The sequence below is a fragment of the Dermacentor variabilis genome, chromosome 6 (assembly GCF_050947875.1).
Source record: "Dermacentor variabilis isolate Ectoservices chromosome 6, ASM5094787v1, whole genome shotgun sequence".
Taxonomy (NCBI): Eukaryota; Metazoa; Arthropoda; class Arachnida; order Ixodida; family Ixodidae; genus Dermacentor; species Dermacentor variabilis.
Genome location: NC_134573.1, coordinates 113162127 through 113186113, shown reverse-complemented (window position 1 = coordinate 113186113; position 23987 = coordinate 113162127). Strand labels below are relative to the sequence as shown.

At 43.6% G+C, this 23987-nt stretch overlaps 1 protein-coding gene across 1 annotated transcript; it reads right to left on the bottom strand.

Annotated features, from left to right (window-relative positions):
- Positions 1-5441: 5441 nt before the first annotated feature.
- Positions 5442-21360, bottom strand: LOC142585055 (procathepsin L-like). The gene is made up of 8 exons (XM_075695512.1): positions 21246-21360; positions 19100-19223; positions 18672-18814; positions 17042-17233; positions 15481-15672; positions 10141-10306; positions 6555-6660; positions 5442-5588 (listed from the first exon to the last, which is right to left on the bottom strand). The coding sequence occupies exons 2-8, from the start codon at positions 19203-19205 to the stop codon at positions 5489-5491; spliced, it is 1005 nt and encodes a 334-aa protein (XP_075551627.1). The 5' UTR covers positions 19206-19223; positions 21246-21360; the 3' UTR covers positions 5442-5488.
- Between the last annotated feature and the right edge of the window lie 2627 nt (positions 21361-23987).

The window sequence follows — 23987 nt, the reverse complement described above, 5'->3', positions numbered from 1 at the left end:
TGCGTGTTCCGGTGTGCATGCTGTGGTATCCTGCGTAACATATATGCCTACCTTGCGGTATTTTAGAAGCATTGCTGGAGTGAAGGAAGCACAGGACATGGCCGCATGACCGCAAGGCATTGTAGACGTCGATTACTCCAACCATGGCAACCACCCATGACGTGGAGTGGCCATATTACTTAGCTGATTATCGGAAGAAGAAAAGACATGTCTTGGACCACATTTGTGAGGTACAAGCACTCTGTACACAAATTATCTTCTTGAATATATTTCTAAAACAGCGTGGCATAAAAGTTCAATCAACCTGTTAAAATGTACGGCGCTCTTTCAATTGTGAAAAAACATATGCTGCCGAATATCATACTTGTTCAGCTTTGCGACTCGAACCCCATGTGTGAAACATTTAGGGCCGGTGACTGAAGTACATTCAGCGTGTCAAGTTTAAGTGCTGCCTCAACTGCGTATAATAATAATAATAATAATAATAATAATAATAATAAAATAGCTTAATTTAGATCAATATAACAAGACTGTTTTCCTACGTATGGATCCTTTGCCACACGCTAGTTATGAATACATGCTGTTATATAAACAAAAAGAAACGATTCAAGCACAGGCACGATCTTTTCTTTATTAAAACTCAAGAGCCTTGTGGGGGGGGGGGGGGGGGGGAGAAGAGCTCCAAACAAAAGTGAAACAAAAACAACCAATCAAAAGCCAATAAACAATGATGCAGACAGCCGCAGAAGCGAAAAGCCACGGCCCCAGCCGGTGGTCGGGGCCGTGCACTGGCTACCCGACATATTGGTAGCCAGCGCATATGAGCTCATATCAAAGTTAATCCGTAGTCCCCCACTATGGCGCACCTCATAACTATACTGTCGCGCAGTACTAACGGTTAACTACAGTGGCACAACGCAACTTACGAAGCTAACTGTTTATTGGACGAACCTGAGGCCACAAAAACAAGTAGCACAATAGCGGCGAGCAGACTCGTCGGATACATGGCCCATTGACCCTTCCAGCGATATCGCCTCATACTTGCGTAAGTTCCATTATGTTATAGACCGCTATCGTGTGCGCAACATGATTACGTGTACAAGGCTCGGCGAAAAACATAGCCAACAAAAGCACCGGTAGCACAGGAAGATAACGAAAAGCAATCAAAAAGTAAAGTCTGCGTTCGTTGCATGTCCTTAAGCCGAATTATACGCCTGCTGCGCGACACAGAGTTTATCGGCTCACAAAACGGAAACGCTGATCAGATACCGAAAAACATTGACATGCCAATGAGCAGGACGGTCGAGGAAAGATATGCACATAACGTGCTTGTCGAAAGAGGTGCGCGCTTCAATGTGATGCTTGCGATAACGGCAGATCGACAGCCGGAAGCGGCTGTGAGGACGAGCTGGTCAAATTGACAAAAATGGGAGTTATTCGTAATTTGGAAGAACTGATCCACGTATATCTGTCCGGTAGAACGCAATATGTAGAAATTATTGCCATGAAATCGACTGCCTTAACTTTGAGCTCAGGCGCACCGCAGGGGTCTTTTTTTGGGTTCTGTTTTATGTTTGGCATTGATATTTGCGATATTGTTGCGATATTAGTTAGGACATCAACGTGCGTTTGTACGCAGATGACTGCTTATTTTATCGGGAAATTGCTCACGACGTTGATCAAAAATCGCTGATTGACGCTCTTGCTGCTATTGAAATGTGGTGTGAAAACTAGGAAATGAATATAAACGAACCAACAAGAGTGGTCTTCGAGGTGTCGTACCAGGTAAAGAATGCCTTAAATCACAAATACTTTGTACACTCCCGAATACTTGCTACGGCTGATACACTCGAATACCTAGGGATAGCTGTCACCAAGAACCTAACCTGGAAAACGCATATCACAAATATCACAAGCACTGCCGAAAAAGAAATCTGGTTTCTGCGAAGAAAGTGGAAGCTTGCGCCTCAATCTATAAAGCTAACCGCGTTTACAACCTATGTGAGGCCAACGTTAAAGTACGCAAGCATTATATGGGATTGGTTCTAAGTGGCTCTAATGAACGAATTCGAAAGAGTACAAAGGGCTGCACAGTCTATTTTCTCCAAATATTCCTCCGCCGACTCGGTCACAGAGAAGCTAAACATGCTTCAACTACCACGTCTATCGCAGCGGCGCCTAGAGGCAAGACTAAAATTCCTATTTTTGTTTTCTAAACACCATTTTAACATCGACATTGCAGCTTACTGAGGTCCCTCAAATAAAGCGAACTCTTACGAAAAAGCATGACTCAATGTTCATTGTGCCACAGCTACGTATCGATAAATCTGGAAATTCATTCCTACCTCGAACTATAAGACACGGGATTGCCCTGCCATCATTGGTCATGCAGTGAACCACAGGTGAAGCTTTCGAAAAATGCGTAATGAATTCATTACAAAACTGAACGTTTATGTTTGCTTCTATTCCTGCACATATTGTAAATGTTTCTTTTATTTTACCAACTACTTTTATTTACAATGTATGGTCTGTTTTGTGAACTCGAGTGTTTTTCATGAATTAGAAGTTAGAAAATTGATTGCCGAATTGTTATACTACTGTACAAGTTGTTATTCTACCCGTTTTCTATGACTGATACTTCATTTATGTAATTTATTGTTGTAACATCCAGTTTGTACTTGTGATGCTTTAAAACCCACTCTGTAACGGCCTTACGGCCAACACTATCGTAAATAAAATATTTTCATATTTACATGCTCCACAAGTACATGGGAACAATGTATGCAGTTGTACAATTTACATTGCTACTAACAAAAAACTGCCGAGAAAGTCAACACTTCTTCATACTTCGTGGTCCATATAAATTAATGACGCCTACTGTACGCGTCGGTGACCGCCATGGAAATAAGTTTTTTTCTCCTTCTCTGTGACCCATAAAGTGAACAAGACATGTCGACGAGGCGAAAAAAGCGATAAGACGGCCCACTCAGACCAGTTATCGCAAAAGGCGACTGGACAAAAACATTTCCTTCTAAGCACTGGGTGCGGTTAATACGTGCTTTCAGCGTCGCCTTATCTCGCCTTGTCCCACTGTCCCGTATAGGCGACCCGGATAGATAACTCCTTCCTGACACAAAATCTACGTTTACATTTAACAACGCTACGCACACAGTCTCTATAGCTACATCACTTCACCACCGGCATCTGCGATAGCATTGAGCCAAACAACTATTCTTCAGGCGTCGGTTCATATAAGCCGTAGAGTCGTACATAGTATCTTAGTATCTTGCACAAACTCTTGATGTGGCCCCCTGACGGGCGCAGGAATGCACAAAGGGCTCGTAGATCCGTAGGGCACGTTCCATGATGGCAGTGCGAAGAGGTAGTGCAAGAAGTGGGGAAAGCATTTCACATAATGAGAAAAGGTAGTAGCTGTGTGAGTCAGCCTTCCTTAGCCTATCTTCGAAGGAAATTGGCTTGTTGAATACGAGTGAAAAATAGGGGGGTTAATCTCCTACGCGACCGCGAGGCAATGTTTTGGGAATGACAAGTGCTTTTACTGACATTGAGCATGCGCGCACGCTTGATGTAATGCTTCAAAAAGCAAAATTTTTTTTTCAACAAATGCAGTTGCAAGTCAGCGCCCTGAGCGTCCCATTTTCTTTTCCGTCTCCTGTGTAGGTAGTGCCGTTTTGAAATAACATTACTGAACATTGCGGGAAGCGGAACGAATGGAAATAAATAAAGTGACGGTTATTATAATAAGGATAGAAGAGTAGATGTGCGCATGATGAATGAAGAGAATCAAAACTGCAAGGGTAAGTATTATTACCAAATATCTAGTTCACTTACTCCAAATAACCTCATCAGCTTTTTACAGCCTGACACGCAGAGTTATTTTGGCCATGGAACCAAAAGAAGACTTTGAGAAAGTGGCCGGTTGTGGATTCATGTCCGAGATGCTGTGTTGTAGCTCTCGCAAATACGGCGAGTGTGAATAGCTCACGTGATCTATAGTCTCCGGCGCAGGGAATTTCTTCCCTTTCGGGCGTTACGCGAGACGGATAGCAGAGCTATAGTGCTGAGTAAAGGCTACACAAAGTATGACGGAATATTTAGAAGGCTTGTGCGACTTTTTCTTCCAATTTTGCGTGATATCACGAATGGAAGTTAGGGTCAAGTAAATAGTGGCGACAGGGTTAGTGGCGTAGCTGAGTCCAGTAACTTGCTAGAATGGTGTGCACGATGCCTTGCTTAGGGTTATGATGTCCTAGTAAATCTCCTGGTGAAAAGAGAGAACTTGAGGCGTACAGGTCGCATATTTCGCCGAACAGTCATCCGTTTAGATCAAATCAATGTGTTCAAAAGAGAACAGAAAGGCGGAACACATTGGCGCAAGTTGATAGGGAGTTATCTATCCATTAACAAGGGTAGTCAAAAATACATGACAGATGCCTTAATCCGGCCGTAGGCTAATATAGAGTAGATTACCAGGCGTCATTATTGCGCGCCAGGGAATTAGTTTGAGAACCTTTTTGTATTCGAGCCATGTCACATTGAGGCAGCCGAACCCTATAGAATTGCTACCGGTATCCCGCAAGAGCGTGAGCACCCCACCAAGATTATTACTTTAGAATAGTCACACATGAAGCTCCAGCTTCTTTAAAAAGTTAGTGGAAAAAGTATTTATTCACTGTAGAAACACGGTTCATTACGCGATGCGCCTAATGAAGCGCTTATAGGACGCCAATATGCGTGAAGCCCTTGCACTAGTACGTTCAAAATTTAGGAGGGAATAAGCTTTTTAAGAGCTAGCAAGTGGTGTCTGTACGGTAATCGACCGAAAGGGTAATGCTTATCCAACTTCGCAATGATAGTAAAGTCTTCGATAGACATCCCGCACAAAATATTTTATTCGCATTCACGGAAGCTGCTCATAAACCGCTACATTTGCATTAAATGCAAAGTAGAATTATTTGTATGTTTAGAGTGCCGCAGTTACACGAACACTTTCAAGGACAACGGAGCTCAAAGATAACTGAAATTCAGAAGTCCCCGTGTTTCCTTTGCGCAAGATCATGGAAGGGAGCCACTTGGGCTCGCACACTACAAGGGCCTTTGCTTTCAATGATCACTGAAAGCGAGTGTGCTACCGTGATATATACGATGTAATGATACTCAATGCTGCGGCCACAACGCTAATTGTATTGCACCACACGCATGTTGTGGTATAGTATTTATGAACACCTTATCTAATTTATGACAATTAGCTAAGGTTCTAGGTCACTGACGAAACTTCAAAAATTATGTTAATGTTTCTCCGAGGGCTATTTGTTGTCATGTCTCAGATTAATAAACTTCGTGGGCATCACAGTTGGAAGACTGACGACTTCCGTGGATAAGAAAGGGTGTGAAGACTAATTGAAGAGTACAATATTTTATTTTCAGTTTATGTATATTGTCCTTACATTATAAAAAATGTATATGTCTAAACAAGAGGGTATGTAGCGTCCGTGGCAATGCCGCACTGGTTGTTCTTGTCACGTGACATGTAGATATACCCCTTTTCTCCCCACTCTTCGGCCCAGCTGTAAGGCAAGAAAATAAAAGAGTCAGCCATGTTAAATCGACTTCATACTAGTGTACTGGGAAATCACGCCGAATGTTACTAGAGGATTTTGAGACAGTCCTTTGTTCTTGAGAAGAAAAAGATTCTTCGTGATTTAGGATTGAATGTGGCTGCTGCATTGGGGAAAGCTAATTTCTCTTGATGTGCGTTCTGGCAAGGAAATGTGGTCAACTTATTTTCCACTTTGACATAAAGAACAGTTTTGTTTACTGTAAACAGAACTAATTCAAGCAATCTTGGCATGCTTCTTCTTACTATGCATGCACAATCAACCCTTTGCCTGAGACGAAGAAAGATCCCGAGCTTTAAATTAAGCTGCTGTGAGTGAATGGCCAGTGTGTCCTGTGGCTTCCTCTGCTGCCATAGTCCACAACATGCTAAGTCTACTGTTCATAATAGATCACCAACAAGCACCAATTGTCACTTTAGGGATGTTTTGCTTGCTCAAGTAGGTAATTATTAGACTTTATTTCTCGCCTCTTCAAGAGAGAAAAATATTTATAAACGCAGATCCGAGGACGGTAATGAATGACTCAGGATGTCTACAGATCACTGTTGGCTCAAGACTTGGAGTTGTTATTTACAGAAGTATATCTGCATGTAGCCGTCTCCGAGCAGATTTGCTAACCACCACTGGAACCTTTGTTGATTCCGAACTGAAAACTGGCCGATTTTGTGGCGGAAGACGGAAGGAAGCGAAAAGCGAGGGCAATAGTAGCGATGCCCTCATGTTTTGCGGCCAGGCTTTATAGTTCGCCTATATATATTCTCGTAACTTTATAATAAAAAGATCACTTGAGAGTCGGGGAATGTCCTGGTTCTTTATGGCTTCTATCTTCGCTTCATTAACGCCGCCGCGATAAAACAAAACTTTGTTGTTGTTCAGAATAAAAAAGAATATCAAAAGTTGGGAGCAGCATTGTACCTGTTTTTGACAAGCCAGTACTTGGTTCCGTTGAGAACACCGTAGCCGACTGCAAGGACGCCATGGTCTAGTTTTTTGCTGCTGCATGCATGCTCATCGTAGACACCTGCATTGGACGAATAAGAGAGTGCGTCGGACCTTTTTGGAAGCCAAATGGCTACTGCCGTCATGCATTCAGTGACAAATAAATAAATGAGTGCTGTAATGTTATTGTCTCTGCTTTGCTGTGCTATCCATGATAGTGTATACTACCTAGTAACGAGAGCGTACCACGACAACGAAGTTTACAAAGAGCAGATGACATAGGTATGAGATGATACCCGCCAGGTTGATAATGGTGAAATTGCTTGATTTGGTTTGATCTGAAAGGCGCGATCTTTTAGGGCATAACATTGCTCGATAAATTTTCCACTGATTGCTCAATGAGCACAGTTAGCGCACAACTGTCCTATGACTGCACCCGGTATTGTACATTGGTGTGTTGCCAAACACACCAACGTACAATACAACAACCTATGTATATGTGTACAACCTACACACATACATCTTCATATATATATATATATATATATATATATATATATATATATATATATATATATATATATATATATATATATATATATATATATATATATATATAATGACCACATAGAGCCAACAGACAATGAAGCCAAGGGGAACATCGGGGAAAATAACTATTTAATAAGATTACAAATTGCTATATACGGCCATGACTATCAATTCGTCCCCTAACTTAGTACTTATATTTGCAAGATATAGCCCTAGGAGTTGTGGTCAGTGCCACTCGGAGCCAACGTGACATGAACAACAGTTATCAAATGCTCACCTGTTACGTGACGCCATCGAGCAAAGAAAGGATGTTCCACATCCACCCACTTTGACTCTGAGTGGCGCTGGCTAACACTCCTAGGGCTTGATCTAGTAAATATAAATACCCAATTTAATGGACGAATTGATAGCCGTGGCCGTAGCACAATTGACAGTGCAACGAACGCGTAAAGCGGAGGTTGTGGGTTCGGCTTTCACCGGCGACAAGTCATCTTTTAGTCCGCTTTCATTTGCCGTTTTCTTATTAACTATGTACCAATTTAAACACCACGGTTAATTTCCCCGATGCTTAGCTTGGCTTCATTGTTTGTTGGCTGTATGTGGTCATGATTAGGAAAATCGAGCCCCTAGGTTCCCTTTCTTTTCTTCTTCTCTCGTTATATATATATATATATATATATATATATATATATATATATATATATATATATATATATATATATATATATACAGGCAATAATGACAGAAGCGTCAAACCATACAGAACATGCGTACTTGGAAAGTGCGCAGCTGAGGACCGTTGAGTAATTTATTATATACGACAATAAGGTCAGGCATAGACGGTACGAAACAATAACGCCGATAGTGTTGCTGAACAATGCTTATGAATATTATAGCCGCTGTATCAGCAAGGTTACCATCAACTGTCAGTGACACACGTGAATCTGGCTGTGACTCAATGCATCTGTCCTCCGTAAAACTGTTTTTTTTCCGGTGCTAATCATGGCGTACGCGTTTTCACGTAGCGAAGGGCACAAAAGCTCAACGCCCCAAACACATCGCTTACAGTATGTGCTATAGAAGCAGCAAAATCTTATTCGCAAATAGACGATTTGTAGGCGACCACAAAGACAAAAGGAAAAACAAGAGCAATCAAGAGTGAAGAAAGCCCTACAGCGCCTAGTATTTCTAGTATTTTACATGAACAACAGGGCACGTTGACGGCCAACTAATAGAAAACACTGCAATGAATAAATCGAACATGTACACATGTTGGTTGCAGAGTACCAATAAAGAGAATAGGGTCCACGTGCGTCAGCCAATTATCACCTTCACGCTTCAAGCACAAAAATAACTCATTTTGAAATGGATTAGGCAGGCGGGCATTTTTTTGATATGGTGAACTTTTTACTTAAGGTATCGTGGTCAGAATTCCATAATTTTTTTTTACTCCAGTGGTATTCCCGCCGTTTGATTGTTTGTTTTGGTGTTAATTTTTTTAACCTGGGCTGTCTTTTTCATGGCGCGTGACAACTTGGCTGACATATTTACTGTAAGTACTTAACCGATTCTTTTTCATAAATGAAGTTTAGCGCTCGTCCTGCGTGAATTCCTTATCCCAGTTGTTCGGGCTCCCCGTACCGATCAACCAATGCCAACTTGCCCAACTTTCCGTTCTCTTGAGTTCTATTAACAGCTTGTGGTGTTTGTGGGGCTAACGTTTAATCTTTCTACACATCTTCATCAGCAGCAGCACCATCATCGTCATCGTCATCATCTTTATGTCTACTGCACGATGAATACCTCAGCGGTCTCGAATTATACCCTTTCTAGCGCTAGCTGACTGCGCGCTATGCCTACAAATTTCATAATTTTATCACACAAACCAATTGCCTGTCACCGACGACTGCGCTTCCCTTCTCTTGGCAGCCACTGCATGACTCTAATAGACCACCAGTTATCCACCCTACGCATGACATGACCTGGCCAGCTACATTCTTTCCTTTTAATGTCAACTAGAATGTCTGCTACTCCTGTTTGCTCTCTAATCCGCACCACTATCTTCCTGTCTCGTGAGATTAAACCGAGCAGTTTTCGTTCGCTCGTTCTTTGCACGGTCCTTAACTTCTTTTCAAGCCCCTTTTGTTAGCCTCCAAGCTTCTGCCACACGCGTTAGCACCGGTAGAAGGCAATGACTGAGCACATTTTTATTTAGAGGATAGCGATCTGCCGCTGGTAATGACTTCGGAAAGGTGCAAGCGGTGATGAGGAATTCCAGTTAAGTCACTACAACACGACGACAGTGTGGCGGCGAGGACGTACCGATGGACGCCGAAAATCAGATTTTCTGGCTTTCAACTGTTGTTTCGGCAGCAGAACGCACAGTGGTTGGCCTGAGCTTTCACTGCCGACAGGCCACTATTGAGCCTGCTATTCTACTCTGGTGAAAGTGGTGCTGGGCAGGAAAGGAGTGATCATGAAGAACAGAAAAAAAGTGAGTGATGCCAGTGCACGTAATTGTGGCTGCCTTCAATGTAATCAATAGAATCATCATCATTGATATTACGGCAGAATTTATGAAGTGTCTCCCAAACGAACGAAGCTGCTTTTTTTTTTTAAATCACGAATGTGCCGTTTCTGCCAGGTCAGGCGCCCGAAATACACTTATGATAGTGGTCGGCTACCCATACATGTGTTCAATCAGAAATGCAAGCTAATATCCAGCACAGCGACCAATGTTCAGATATAGAGCATTTGCCATGCCGCTTCCTGTCATCGCAATATAAACGTGTCTTTCTTTTTCGGCGTGAGAGATGAGACGGGTGTAATATGAAAGCAATAACGTTTATCTTTTACAAGGTAAGAAGCCTGCGATCGTGGTAATTAAGCTTTCTTATCGTCCAATTCTATTCATTCGTTATTATTCATCCCGCTGGGTGGCCAACTTCGGCGACAGCGGGGGAGTAGTTTCCGGCCAACAAATGGCTCAACATGGTCTCTCATGAATACTCACCTGTCCTGTAAAATTGGAACGAGCGCTGGCTTGCATCAATGGCGACGGAAACTGGTCCAACTGTTGCCACGGCATTCTTCAAATCTTCTTCCGAGCCTTCCTTCACGCCAACCTTTCCAGTCACCGTGGCTCCAACGTCGGCTTTCTTGAACTTGCACGGCTCGTCCTGGGCGAAGAACGATACACCTTTAGCGGCAAATCAATGCCGTGTGTTGTACGCCTCTCCTCATAACCAGTACAAAAATATGCTATGTTGACACGCTAAGTGCTGTTCCTTCTGCCCATCATAAACTAAGTATATGTTAAAGCGAAAGCCTTAAGTGGGTCGTTGCAATTGCTCATACCCGAAAAAAGCGACGTCTAGTCCAGTGATACAAAAAAATAGATGAGTAAACAAAAAAGCAACAGTAACAATAGCTGATACGAGAATAGGCGGCGTCTAGCGCAATGATGCAAAAAAAGAAGTTACGATGCAAGCAATATCATCATCAGGAATGGCTCATACCCCCATAAGCAAGCAATTATGCAATGGCTGAATATACACGAAGAAACTAAAGACAAAAATAACGAGAAGGAAAGAAAGAAAGAACGAAGAAAGCACGAAAGAACGAAACAATGAAACAACGAAAACAGGACAGAAAGAACAAATAAAAAAGCACAAAGAATGAACAACAGAAAGAACAACAGAACGAATGAAAGAAAGTAAGAAATAACGAAAGAGAGACGGAAAGAAAGTAAGAAATAACGAAAGAAAGACGGAAAGAAAGAGAGAACAAAGAGCCTTTAGGCAGTACATTAGGTGCTCGCATGTGTCCTTGAGGAGATCGACCTACAGCAAAATGCGTTTACTTTACACTGCAGCTCGTGATGCCTTGCAAGAAGCCTGACGCCTCTGATCGTATAACTTACTGCATTACATGCATTACCACGTGTGCAGCAGGCTTTCGCCTTCACGTGTCAAAGGAGTGTAACACACTGCGGATTTTTCTTTTTTTTCTAGAGAACGGCCAGGTTCAGTGCATTAGCAGTGTAAACAAATGTAGGTGTTCGTGTTTGTAGACCTAACTAAGGTTATTCCTTCGTACTTATTTGCTGCATCACGCTACCCATAAATGTATTATATTTATCATACACCCGTTAGGAATGTTGCGCTGTCTTTATGGTGATATTGTTTATGTAATCATACTATCTTATTGCTGCACTAATGTACGTTGTTTCCTCTTATTTCTCATCCTAGTTAATTATGTGCAATCAATACGCGATTGGTCAACCCTGTCTTGATTGTTGTTGCACATACGCACGTATACCATATGCCTCGGCTACGGGCCCAACAGTTGTTTGCTTATGTTCACGAACAATTTTATGATGACATAAATAGCGTATAATGTCTAATGTCTCTTTAAAGCCGCTTTCGGAAGAAATAGACGAAATTCCGTAAGATACCAAAAGATCACTTTGATTCCCTTATATAATTCTATTTCCATAGCTGGCGCATGAGAGTAGTTGACAGAAAATAGCGCTCCTCAATTTAGCCGGGCCGGAAATTTTCGTAGAATTTCTGTTATCTGTAGGGCTTAAGTTCCTACGTGGAATTTCACATGTTCCACATACAGCTGCCCTATTTTGCAGCTGCCTTCGCACTAGCTCGGCGCCAAATGGTACTCGTGCGTTTTATTGGCGGATACAGTAGAATACAGAGTCTTGCGGGCTTGTAAACTCAAACAGTGCAAGAATATTTGTTAGGTAAACATATGGGCTAGCTGCTGAGTCATCCACTATGAACTTACAGCGCAAAACAAAGCGTGGGCGGAAGCGCGGCTCGTGTTGTTTCTCCCTTGCAAGTCGACGTCCCGTTTTGTTTTGTAAGTATATTATCAGCGTATATGCAGACGTGAGCAAAACAGAAAAAAAAAGATGGCAACACCAGTTTCGCGTAATTATATGAGAATGTGACGTGCAATCACTCCTTAGGCGCTTTCTAAGCGCGATGTAGTCGTAGACGTAAGTTTCAGAACCAAAATTAGGCCATGCTTCTAAATGCAAGTGAATCTGGATACGCAACAAAAGCTCATGTCGTTTTCGTTTTGTTCACTTTTGAACTTAGGCTAATCTTATATTTTGGATGTGGAAGTAGATGCAACAAGAGCCCAGACGGGGAGCGGGAAAGGCGGGGAAGTCTTCTTGCCTTCTTCAGCGGTATTTTGCCCCGATAGCCCCTATCGCAGAGCTTTTATCGCTGGTGTTAGGCTTCAACTGTGTTGCTGTCTGGGACAGCTGGAAACGTCCTGCGCGAGTCAACGATCCAAAGTGCGGTGGCCCTGCTGGAAATACGGTGCTAGTCTAGAAATTACGCCGAAATGCAACGATGCATTCGAGAACGCGGAAAAACACCCTTTGCCAACTCTGAAACTTCGCAGGTACCGCTTGTGCTTAGGGGAGAGAGCAACTAAAGTCACAAAGAATTTACGCGCCACGAAAGATTTACCAAACAAACATTTTTAGGCACTGCTAATGCCGAGTTGATGGTCATTTTCCGTAGTTAAATCTAGAAAAAGAAATCTGACCCGCCGTGGTTGCTCAGTGGCTATGGTGTTGGGCTGCTGAGCACGAGGTCGCGGGATCGAATCCCGGCCATGGCGGCCGCATTTCGATGGGGGCGAAATGCGAAAACACCCGTGTGCTTAGATTTAGGCGCACGTTAAAGAACCCCAGGTGGTGAAAATTTCCGGAGTCCTCCACTACGGCGTGCCTCATAATCAGAGAGTGGTTTTGGCACGTAAAACCCCAAATATTATTATTATTATTATTAGAAAAAAATCTGCGTCATGCTACACTCTCGTAAGACGTGAAGACGAAAGCCTGCTGCACACGTGGTAATGCATGAAGATACCTAAAGATACCAAGAGAAGGGAAGCGCAGTCCAGGAGGGCAGAAGACTAGGTGGGGTGATGAAATTAGGAAATTCGCGAGCGCTAGTTGGAATCGGTTGGCGCAGGACAGGGGTAATTGAAGATCGCAGGAAGAGGCCTTCGTCCTGCAGTGGACATAAAATAGGCTGATGATGATGGTAATAATGATCATGATTATACCTAAATATTATTTGCACTACCTAAAGATTATTTCGTACTTTCTTTCCTTTTCTCTTTGCTTCCGCCTTTCTTTCGTTTTTTTCTGTCATTGCTCTTTCGTTTGTTCTTTCATTCGTTCTTTCTTTCGTTCATTACTTCGTTCGTTATTTCGTTCTTTCTTTCGTTTCTTCATTCATATTCACCCGTTGCACCTTTGCTAAGAAACTAGCGCGAACTAATTGACCACAATAATGTTTTGCCATCGATCCATCCATCCATCCATCCATCCATCCATCATTGCTTGCTTGCTTACGGTGGTATGAGCCCCTGTTGCTGATGATATTTTTTGTTTTACTCGTCTACTTTTCTTGTATCAATGGATGAGACGCGGCTTTTTTCGGGTATGAGCCATTGCAACGAGCCACTTACGGCTTTCGCCTTAATAAATCTATCACATGGGGACTGTCATAGCATTGTGTGGTAAAAGAAGTCAGGGTTGTGTTTTTTATTATACGACTTAAGAATGCAATGGGGGGGGGCGGGGGTGTAACCAAATGATTACACAGGACAACTGTCATATAGCGTCCCACACTGAGCAAAAATATGGCAGTACTATCAGCATAAATTCTAAACGGACAACTATGGAACTTCTCCAATGCGCTGTTACGTTTCCAGGCATACTTCCATTTGTAACAGTGGTTAAATTCAGACTCCAGAACATACACTTGTACCTACTCCATGCTTCGAAACCGGCTACAGCGCTATTACTCAGCGCCCTTCTATGTAGTTACGCGTAGCAGGCATTCTCATTATTTGCTACCTCTCCTCGTTTCAATTTAGCTGCGCTTGGAGCTGCACGTAACAACGTGTACCAACGTATACCAATGAAAGGCGCAGTTTTTGGGACGTTTGCCCGTCCTTCTTTTACCTGTCCCGTATTCCTCAGCGTAGTTGCGTGTATCCTTGTCGGTAGTTTCGAAATGAACGAAATGTAGCCTAACCGATAGTCTTATTTCTCGATGGCCCTTCTTTAAAATATATAAGAAATCTACCTTGATCAGATACACAACATAAAATGCAATATTATGACTGTGACATGATTCAAGGTAAGTTCATGTTATTAAAAATTATGGGGTTTAACGTGCCAAAACCACTTTCTGATTATGAGGCACGCCGTAGTGGAGGACTCCGGAAATTTCGACCACCTGGGGATCTTTAACGTGCACCTAAATCTAAGTACACGGGTGTTTTCCCATTTCGCCCCCATCGAAGTTCATGTTATTAAACCACTTTAAGCACAATCATGAATTTCAGACAAAAATGTATTTATTAACTGCATTTAGTTCGTTTCTTTGCAAGTGCTCTTAAGGTAAGCCCTTTCTGCTTTTTGCTACTACAACAAGATAACGGTATCGAGTGTTTAATGTGCCTTGGCGCAGCAATTTGCCGTAGTCGAATGCAATACGCTGTTTAAAAGTTGACAAGTTATGAGGTAGCAGTTCACTTTAATTAGGCAGCATCCCTGTGTCTCCAGGTTTCCTGGCTCATTTATTTATGTCCATAGAGGTTATGTTTTTGCTTCGATGGAACGACATCTTATCTAACGCCGTCTACGTTGAGAAATTTGGCGAAAACATTCGAAGCTACATTACGAGGGTGACGGTCCGCACTCTACAAGACCACAGCATTTGCTGCATTATGTATTTAAAACGCATATTTATGGCATGCTTGGTTGCGGGCGGAGTACTCCGTTCGACAAACAGATTAAAACAACAGCGCGTAAATCAGTTTGCAATTCCATGCCGGCCACGCTTCTTAAAGACGGTGAGGGACCCCGAAAAGTGCACCTTGGACTTCTAGCACTCCGGTTCTCAAATTTCTTGCAAGAACTCTTCTTTGTAGACTTGAAGATACTCAAACAATAAGTTTGCGAATTACTTTCACGTTTTTTGTATGGTTATGTCTTTCATTGGACACATAAATAGCAGTTCAGCAACTGACGCCTGTTTGCAGCTGACCACTTTAGCGCAATGTTTTCAGAGCACCACTATAGTCTAATTTCGAGCACGAAGCCTAGCAAGAACTGATAAAGCGGCCCATGTATTCAACGCGGCAAGTCACGAGGGTGACGCGACAAAGCATTTCTGGGCACCGGTCACACAGTACGAGTGGAACAGGACGCGCGCCCTTGACCCCATAGCGCGACATATATTTACAAAGGAGGGTTTCCGCACCTTTTCCTTTAGTTTAATTCAATGCAATTTGTACTCACGCGACCATGGTAGGGGTAGCTCTTCTCGGTGTCGATCCCGCCGTTGGCTTTTATGTAGTCGAAGGCATTCTCCATGCTTCCACCGTTGCAGCCATTGTTGCCGTAGTCTCTCGAACAATCGACGAGATTTTGCTCGCTTAGGGAGACCAACTTACCCGTCTTCTTGAAGTGCTGACCTTCTAGTGATCCCGTCTGGATAACGGTAAAAAAAATGTAAGCTAATGAAGCTGATAAACAATCCCTAAGCTCAAAACGATCTCATTTTCACAGCTAACAATAAGATACAGCATGCAAGAAAAAAAAAATGTGTTCGGAACCAAATAGGTCGAACGCCCGCAAATGGGTAAACATTCTTCTTACTCTTACTTTTTTTTGCATCGCTCATCGAAATGAGAGGAGGCATGCATTTGCAGCCACGTGTTAGTAGAGAGCGAGCACAAAATTTATTTACAAAATTTGGAAAGATTAGCGGGGCTTGGCTGCACCCGTTCGCTCATGCACTAGAGGTGACCTCGGTCTCGTGGACGGAGGCGGCCTCCAGTAAGTAAGTTGTAGTTTTGGCCATCGTGCCAAGCAGCGCCGCTATAGCTGGCTCAATATTACGCACAGTAAGCCTCGCACAGCTTCATGCGAGTTCAATCGAAGCAAACATCCGCAAAAGGACTCTAGCAATCTACTTTTAAGAAGGAAAAAGGAAGCTAGTCCAAGCCGTCTTCGTTTGCGGATGTAGCCTTTGTTGAAACATGGCTTCTTTCTTTCTTCCCCCTTCTATTTGCTGTCCTGCCTTTCGCTTCTTATCGGTGACCCTGTCTAAGACATTTCACCTCAGTGTTGGCTTATAGATAAGGTACACGTGGCATCTGCCAGTCAAAGCAGCAGGCGTAGGGAACGCGTTCTACTGTCGCATTATGTTCTCTTGCTATCATCGGCGGAGTGGTTGACAGGTAAGATCTTGCACCGGCTCACCGCGAGCCCTGAATTTGAATTTTCGCGGGGCAACGGCAGATATTCATTTCTCTGTAAACTTTTAGAAGCGCATTGGAATGTTAGGGACCGGCACTGACAACCTTTCCGGATGTCAAAAGGACTAGGAGAGTGAGCCCTGTGGCACTTACCGCTGTAAAAGTATTTCGTGGTATGGCGCACGGAATCACCGGCGTCTCGGATAATGAGCGTCGCATTTCGTTCGCTGAGTCCAAGAGCGTAAGATATGCGTGAACAGCAAAAGTTGGAGATAGTTTTACGAAGGCACATACTGTCTCTTTGGTTTCGCTAGTACTCTAAATACCTGTGCGTCACATTGTCGTCGCACCAAAGTCAAGTCCCAAATATGGGGATGTGCATTGAAGACATCTGGGATGACCCAAGGTGATCACTTCAGTCCGCTTTTTCTCTTCCTATTCTCCTTGTTTCCTTACCCCCCGCGTAGGGTAGCAAACCGGACGCTCGTCTCGTTGACCTCGCTGCTTTTCCTCTCTTCACTCTCTCTCTCTCTCTCTATGCGTCACATAACCAGGTGAACAGGGCTAACGCGTACACGAGAAGTCGATATTTCTCTCACCGTACTGAATGCCCAGCAAGAGCCACATTGTCCTTGATTCTTGACAGGAGTCACGTAACCTTTCTTGCGCCAATCTACTGATTCAGGTAGGACGCTGTCATCGACATTATCCGGCGGCAAGTAGGTTGACCGGCCTGAACTGGTATCGCCAGGCTTGTAGCAGTTAGTAAGCTGCACGAACTCGTGGTGAAGCTGCACAGAAAAGGGCGAAAAAGCAAATGAAATATTGTAATATTCGAAATAATACAATAAGAATAATTTCCCCGTGCTACTTTACTAGCAGTGATGAGTGTTATCATCAGCCTGACTGAATTTGGGACATCACTATGCGGTCTTAATAGCGACACTGCTACGCAGCGAATGACCAGCCTCTGTTTCATTTTAAATAGACTGCGATTGTTTGCACTAAGGCGTATAGCATGCTTGTTGCTGGCTTAGTGTTTCATAAATGTCTAAAGGCCACTGTATTCCTTATTGCGGTGTGGCATAACTAGTACATTGCACTCATGGCATGCAGCCTTCGCTGGCGGCGAGGTTCAAAATCATATTGCTGCAACAATATCCTGGATTTGCTACGTTTCGTCTAAGGGAGCGATGAGCGCTACATGTATCCTAAAGACAGGGTTTCTCCCTCACCCATTCAGCATTTTTCGAATAACCACTTTCCATTCGGCGTTTGTGAAACACGTGATATGATATTGATACGCTACTTCCACGCAAGTAAGTGCTCGTTGCACCAAACCTCAAATGGCAGAAAACTTGGCATTCTAGGGGAGCGGCGTCTCTAGAACTGTTTTTGTGCAAATTGACATAGTTATTCTTGCCTTAGATTCATCACATGAAAACAAAAGCCAGGAAAAGGTGATCAACGCTTGTGCTTCGGTAATTTTCCATGTTTATAGGTTCGCGCAAGCTTTGCAGTGATTCCTAGAGCGCAGGTATTAGACTGATTTTTCCTGCACTGAACAACGCATATCTCTTCGTTGAAACGGTATAGCGCTGTATTTCGCATCCCATCTTTTGAAAACATTGGATGCATTTATTGGTTATATTCTGAGAGAAGGCCTTCCAGCTATACTACAGGTGCATCGTTATAGTTTTTTAATGGATATGTGGCAGCCTTCGTTTTCTTTGGTACAGGATATAGAAGTGTGGATGTCAACATAACGCGATGAAAGTATTCGTTGGTTGTTAGTGAGTGCCGTATGATCCTTTTTTTTTCTCCAGTGTTTTAGACTTACCTAACGGGAAGCCATAATAAGCAGAAAAAGTTCGCGTATTAGTTTGGTGAACGCAATTTGAGACTGTTTTCAATCTCACATAAATTGTAACAATGCGCACGGTAAAATATACTGACATGAATACATATTTACGCAGCCCCGCTCCAAGTGAATGTAGAAGTGGTAGAAAGTAAATAGCGCTCCAAAGGGCTAAGGGCCATTCAGAACTCCACGTAAAATATAAAATATTTCATATAAGAGCTAAGTATAGGGCTTTGCTATTTCTGTAACCCAACAATATTTACCAGACCGTTTGCCGTATGTCAACATGAGGAAGCGACACATTAAAGTCCCCATGCTACATGGACACAACATTGCAAAAGGAATCTGCGCACTTTCATCGTACTTACCATGTCGCCGAACTGGTTCATGCCAAGGCTGTATGACACGAGGCCTTTCACGTATTTTTCATTGTGTCGTGCGATGAACAGGCTGTTTTCTGTGAATATCTTGAATCTCAGAATTTCTTCATGGGCAGATGTGTAGTTTCTACCTAGTGGGAAAAGTAATACCTTTTCGCTTATCTACGAATTTTAACGTCATGCCATGCAATGAGTGTCATTAGACGGGGAAAAAAGAATGTTACATCGAAGCCTTTTCATTGTACTGGTCAGGCCTAAAACTACCTTTACAATCGTTCGCTAAACACACTGCCTGATGCAGTTCTCAGACGAAGGTTATAATACTTATTCCAAGCTCACTTGTTCCACAATTTTTGCTTCATAATAATATCGACAGATATCCTAAGAAAAAGAGAAGCAAACTACAAGACACTCACCGTGCTTTGTCTTGAACGCTTGCCATTCTGATCGGATGACTTGTTCCGCTGTCACAGCGAATGCCACAGCAAGTGCGGCGGACAGCAGAAGCATGTGTAGAATCATGGCTGATGGAAAAATAGCCTGCAGGAGATGAGGTTGCCATCATTCGGGTATTTGTGGCTCGTAATGTAAAGGAAAGCAATACTATTATTCGCGTTTTGCGATGCAACGATACTTTGCAAATGGATCTACTCTGGCACGATATAAAATTCGTATTCTTGCGTGCTCGTATATTAAGCATGCTCCTATCGTACGCCTTCAAATGAAGAGCTATGTGATCGGGTAAAAAAAGATGCTGCTGAAAACTGGTCAATATAAACAATTCTATTTATTCTGTTAATAAACCAAGCTTTACACCCACCAAATAAATTCTGTAAATAACAATGAATTCGATCTCTCGGATTCATCTCATTTTTATCATTCATGCATCGACTGTAGAGGCTGCAGGGAGAACTCAAGCGTTAAACTTTAAGTAATGTCTGCTTCAAGGAGGAAACACAATGAAATTAGGTATGTTGCCGGGACTTGTCCTGACAAACTTTATATGAAACGTGTGGTGCGATAACTGTACTGGATACCAAAGTAAAGTTACTCAGAGGTAAATTTTGTAGACATATAATGAAAATTCAACAATTCATAAGTGAGTGCGTTATTAAGTGACCGCACGTGATTAATGTTCGTTGTTATTGTTCTTGAGATCATCATAAATAAACCGGCTGTTGTGGTGGTTTGGTAGCACGACCTACCTCTCTTTAGTTGCTTATTATATGTATAAATGATTCATATTGTATCTCGTGATATTCATGAGCGTTCTCTTCGTGTTTACAAAAGCTAAACAGGCTACAAATAAAATGGGGGGGGGGGGGGGGGAGCGGCGAGGAACGGCAAATGGAAAAAGTCTCACAATGCCGATTTTACGACAGTTTAACGGCAAGAGTACGTATCATGGAAATCCCGTCCGCAATGGGAATCGATGTTTTATAAATGCATTTTGCCCATAGCTAGCTATCCAAGCTGGTTTGGAATTGCGTTTTACCAGACGGACAAACGTGGATTTGTATGGTGAACAATTGTGTGTGACAGCAGTAGCAAGATGACACCGACGCGGACGGTGATAGTAGTATGACGGCGACGGTACGGTGACCGATTTGCTGTACTACGAAAAACAAGCGTGTCAACTTGATTGCCTATGACCTGGGCAGATACCTATGGCAGTGCAACGTCGCACATCATCTACGTAGCTTAAGTGTCTGCTAAGAGAAAAGTACTCGGGCACGTGAACCGATTCCGAAAGAGGGGGGTGGGGACGTGGTTCAGTACAATATGGCGTCTTGTAGCGCTGGCTGTCACTGGGGAATAATGTGAAGAGTCCGGCGCACTCTCGCTTTTAAAATCAACTTGTTAATGTGTGGACGCACAGGAAGGCCAGCACGAGCGGCAGCACGTGATGCGACGTGATGGATACGCCAGAGCTAGTTGGTGTTGGCAAGAGAGTAGTGCACGTACGATTGAGGCCCATCGTAGATGGGCTATCTTTGCGGAACTTTCTAGTGGGAATGACATACTTTCAAAGAAATACTTCAAAATATAAACAGCTTGTTCTATGCTGGTTCTTGAGGGCGTGTCATAGTGCCCGACACTGTCAATGTTACTTTAGCACGTAGATGTAGTGATTGAATTATTGCTTCATTGCCTCTGTTCATGATTTACTACGTTCTTCAAGGGATGTTCCTTAGTCACGGTGCTTTCTCACTCTAATAAGTACTAAGAAAAAGGAAGTGCGATATTGACCAATTGGTTAATGCGTCGGGCTGCTGTGCTGAGAAATCGCACTTAATTCAGCCCCACTACCGGACACATCAGCAACTTTATTTTATTTTATTTTTGGAAAAATCGCAAAATTATGCGAGACAAAAATTTTCCTAATGCAGTGGGCCTGGAATGAGCCAAAAATTATTCACAATGAGATATCTACGTGGATGATTGTTCCAGGCTGAGCAGTACGCGAAATATTTTACCATTAAATATGATGCTGTCTCTACAATGCTCCCTTAAAGGGGTATCTATGCGCGTGATGAGAGTGCTGTGAAACCGTATACGCACCTGTCAATGAGTGGTTCGACGACGTCCTGAAGTGCAGCTTGGAGCAAGTGTTCCCTCTTTTAAAGGCGGCCAGCTCCTGCCACGAATGTCTTACCTGACTTCCGTGGGGGCGTAGCACGTCGGGATGTCTTTTACGAGAGGAGAAGGAGAAGACGCGTTGAAGTTCCTAATCTTGCACAGCGCCTATTGTTTCAAGCTCCTTTCCGAAGTACTTCCGCGAGTGCTTCTGTGCAGCTTCCGCATGCGGACGCACAAAAGTGCCAAAACTGCAGTTCACCTGTTTACCCACCGCGATAAGCAATTCTGTGTGCACTTGATGACGAGCAGGAGCGTCTGTAAATATGGTCTGCCCGACTTTTCCTTATCATGCGCCATTTTGCGCGTTCTACTCCGATAACGTGATTCTAAAGCATGTGAGACCTGTTTGATCCAGGAATTTTTAATACGAGTCTGTTGTATGCAGGGGAAAATGTCAATCTCCATCCCTGAATAGGTGTTTGAAACCGTGCTTTAATCACTGCGTTGGAAATGATGGTCATTCGAAGAAACCAGGGTGCTCTTAAAGCTGGAGCTTATCTACGGCGACCATCGCTGCTTTTAGTTATCATGAATTGTGGCCTCGGTACATTCAAAACAATGACGAGGTCGTCGACGCACCAGCACTGGCATCGAACATGCGTAGAAAACAAGCTGCTGATATGCACAGCTGGCGTCATAAATATGTGAAAAGGATGACACATACACACACAAGCGCACAAACAAACAGTTTTAAGGAAGTCCAGAAAATATGCCCTTGATTACGTGTCACAGGCCAGCTTCTGGCTCCAGATAGAATCTCGAGGACACAACTGTGCTTGGTACATTGATCTTTCGGGTGTCGACAACATTTCCCGCATGAGAACCGAGAGCTAAAGACGCATTACCATACGGTGACGTTTTTTGAATTACTCACAGTTTCACTTGTTGGCAAAGTGAAAAGAACGACAGGCGTTGGAAGCAAAGGCCAAACGCTTTCTCGCTGCTGACAGATTTTATTGAAAATCTTAACTATATATGCAGGATTGAACGCCTGGACAGCTGGCCGCGGGATAAACGTAAACATGCTACCAGCATGACAGCAGCCGACGAGGTCGGTGCGCGTTCGGCGTGGAAGGTCGATTTGTGCGTTGCCGGCTTGAAAATGTGTAGCTGAATTCAGGAATACGATAGCTTTTGCAAGACTTCGCGTGACTTGGCACAGGACCCGCCCTGGGTACCTCCCTTTGCACAGTGCGACAAACTGCCTCCAGCGCGTCCGGCGCCAAGACGCTAAATTGCGAGTAAGTGATCGTGTTCCCGGCAGCGATCGCTCGAGGATGACTGCTCGTAGCGATCACGTCGGCGAATCACGACATAGGTGAGTTCGCGTTTTGTCATCATTCGAGGAGACACGAAAAAGTAGAAGTTCGGGTACATCTTGTAGGCATAAAATTTTTTTGCTGAGATACTTGCATGAGCTTCGATTTCAGAAAGTTTGTAACAGAATGGATAACTGGGCTAGCTGGTTTACTCGCCTCTTGAAACTATAAAAACGCACAAAGACCAGAACGATGACAGTGGCACGAAGGATCGAAGCACCTCGTCCTGTCCCCTCTCTTGGTTCTCGTCTTTGTGTGCTTTTATAGTTTCAAGATTCAGAAAGTTTGTTTCGGTTGAGGGTGCTTATCTTTTGCCCTTGTGCTGAAGGAGCTTCATGGCAGCATACGGTTGGTGCATGGAAATTATCGCCGTTTGTGACCAGCGAAAGGTTTCACACGAAAAATAGTACTGGTCTACCACGAAAGGAATAAGCTAATGCGCTTGTGGCCATTACTCTAGCAGTGCATTCCTTTAACCCCAACGGCCTATCGTTAGAACACATCAGTTTCGAGCTTCCACCCAAGCATGCGACGTAGAGACGGATCGAACACGTATTAGCCGCGACGCCTCGGCTAGCTGCAGAAAAATGAGATATATACCAGCCATATACGCGAGAGATGTGAAAAGCAACACCGCCAGAGGAAGGTGAAGCGAAAAGGCAGCGCGATGTGTGGTGCAGAACCAAAGGGCAGAGCGTCTAATAAAACTAATCGGATTGCAACTTGCGCGGTACATGATCCAGATAGCATGCATGCATGAGTGCATGGCGCGCTGTTCAGGTCCGAGATCAAACCTTCACGGGACACACGCACACACAAAAGAAATCTTCATATGGGTCGCCGTCACTCGTATCGCACCGCCTCGCAAGGCAGAACCCTGCGTTAGAACCATAGAAGATGACGCTAGAAGTAATGCAATCCGAAGGTTACCGTAGTTAGTCGGCTGAGCGAGGTAAAAGTCCTCCAGCACCCGCGTTGCATTCCGTCAAGTCCCCACAAAAATGGAGGCGAGCGCTCATTTCCTATTTCGATCGTACGTTAGCCAGAAAATTGTCCTGTCTGGTTCTGGCAGCCGCGGATAACCACAAGTGGAAAATCAAGGAGGCTCATTCTTTCCGCGCTTCTGTCCTGCGCAGTTTCTCTCTATGAGTCTGGGCAACAAGGAATGAACTTTCACCACTAATATTTTTCGTGCGGTGCAGGGAGACGCAGCAACATGATGAGAAATGTTCTTTGTTATGCGCTAGATAAAGTGAAAAAGAGGCGGGCCCCGCCGGAAGTTTGCCGCGTTCCTGCGATCGTATATGAATTGTAACAAACTATGAAGCTGCTGTTTGCCGTATTA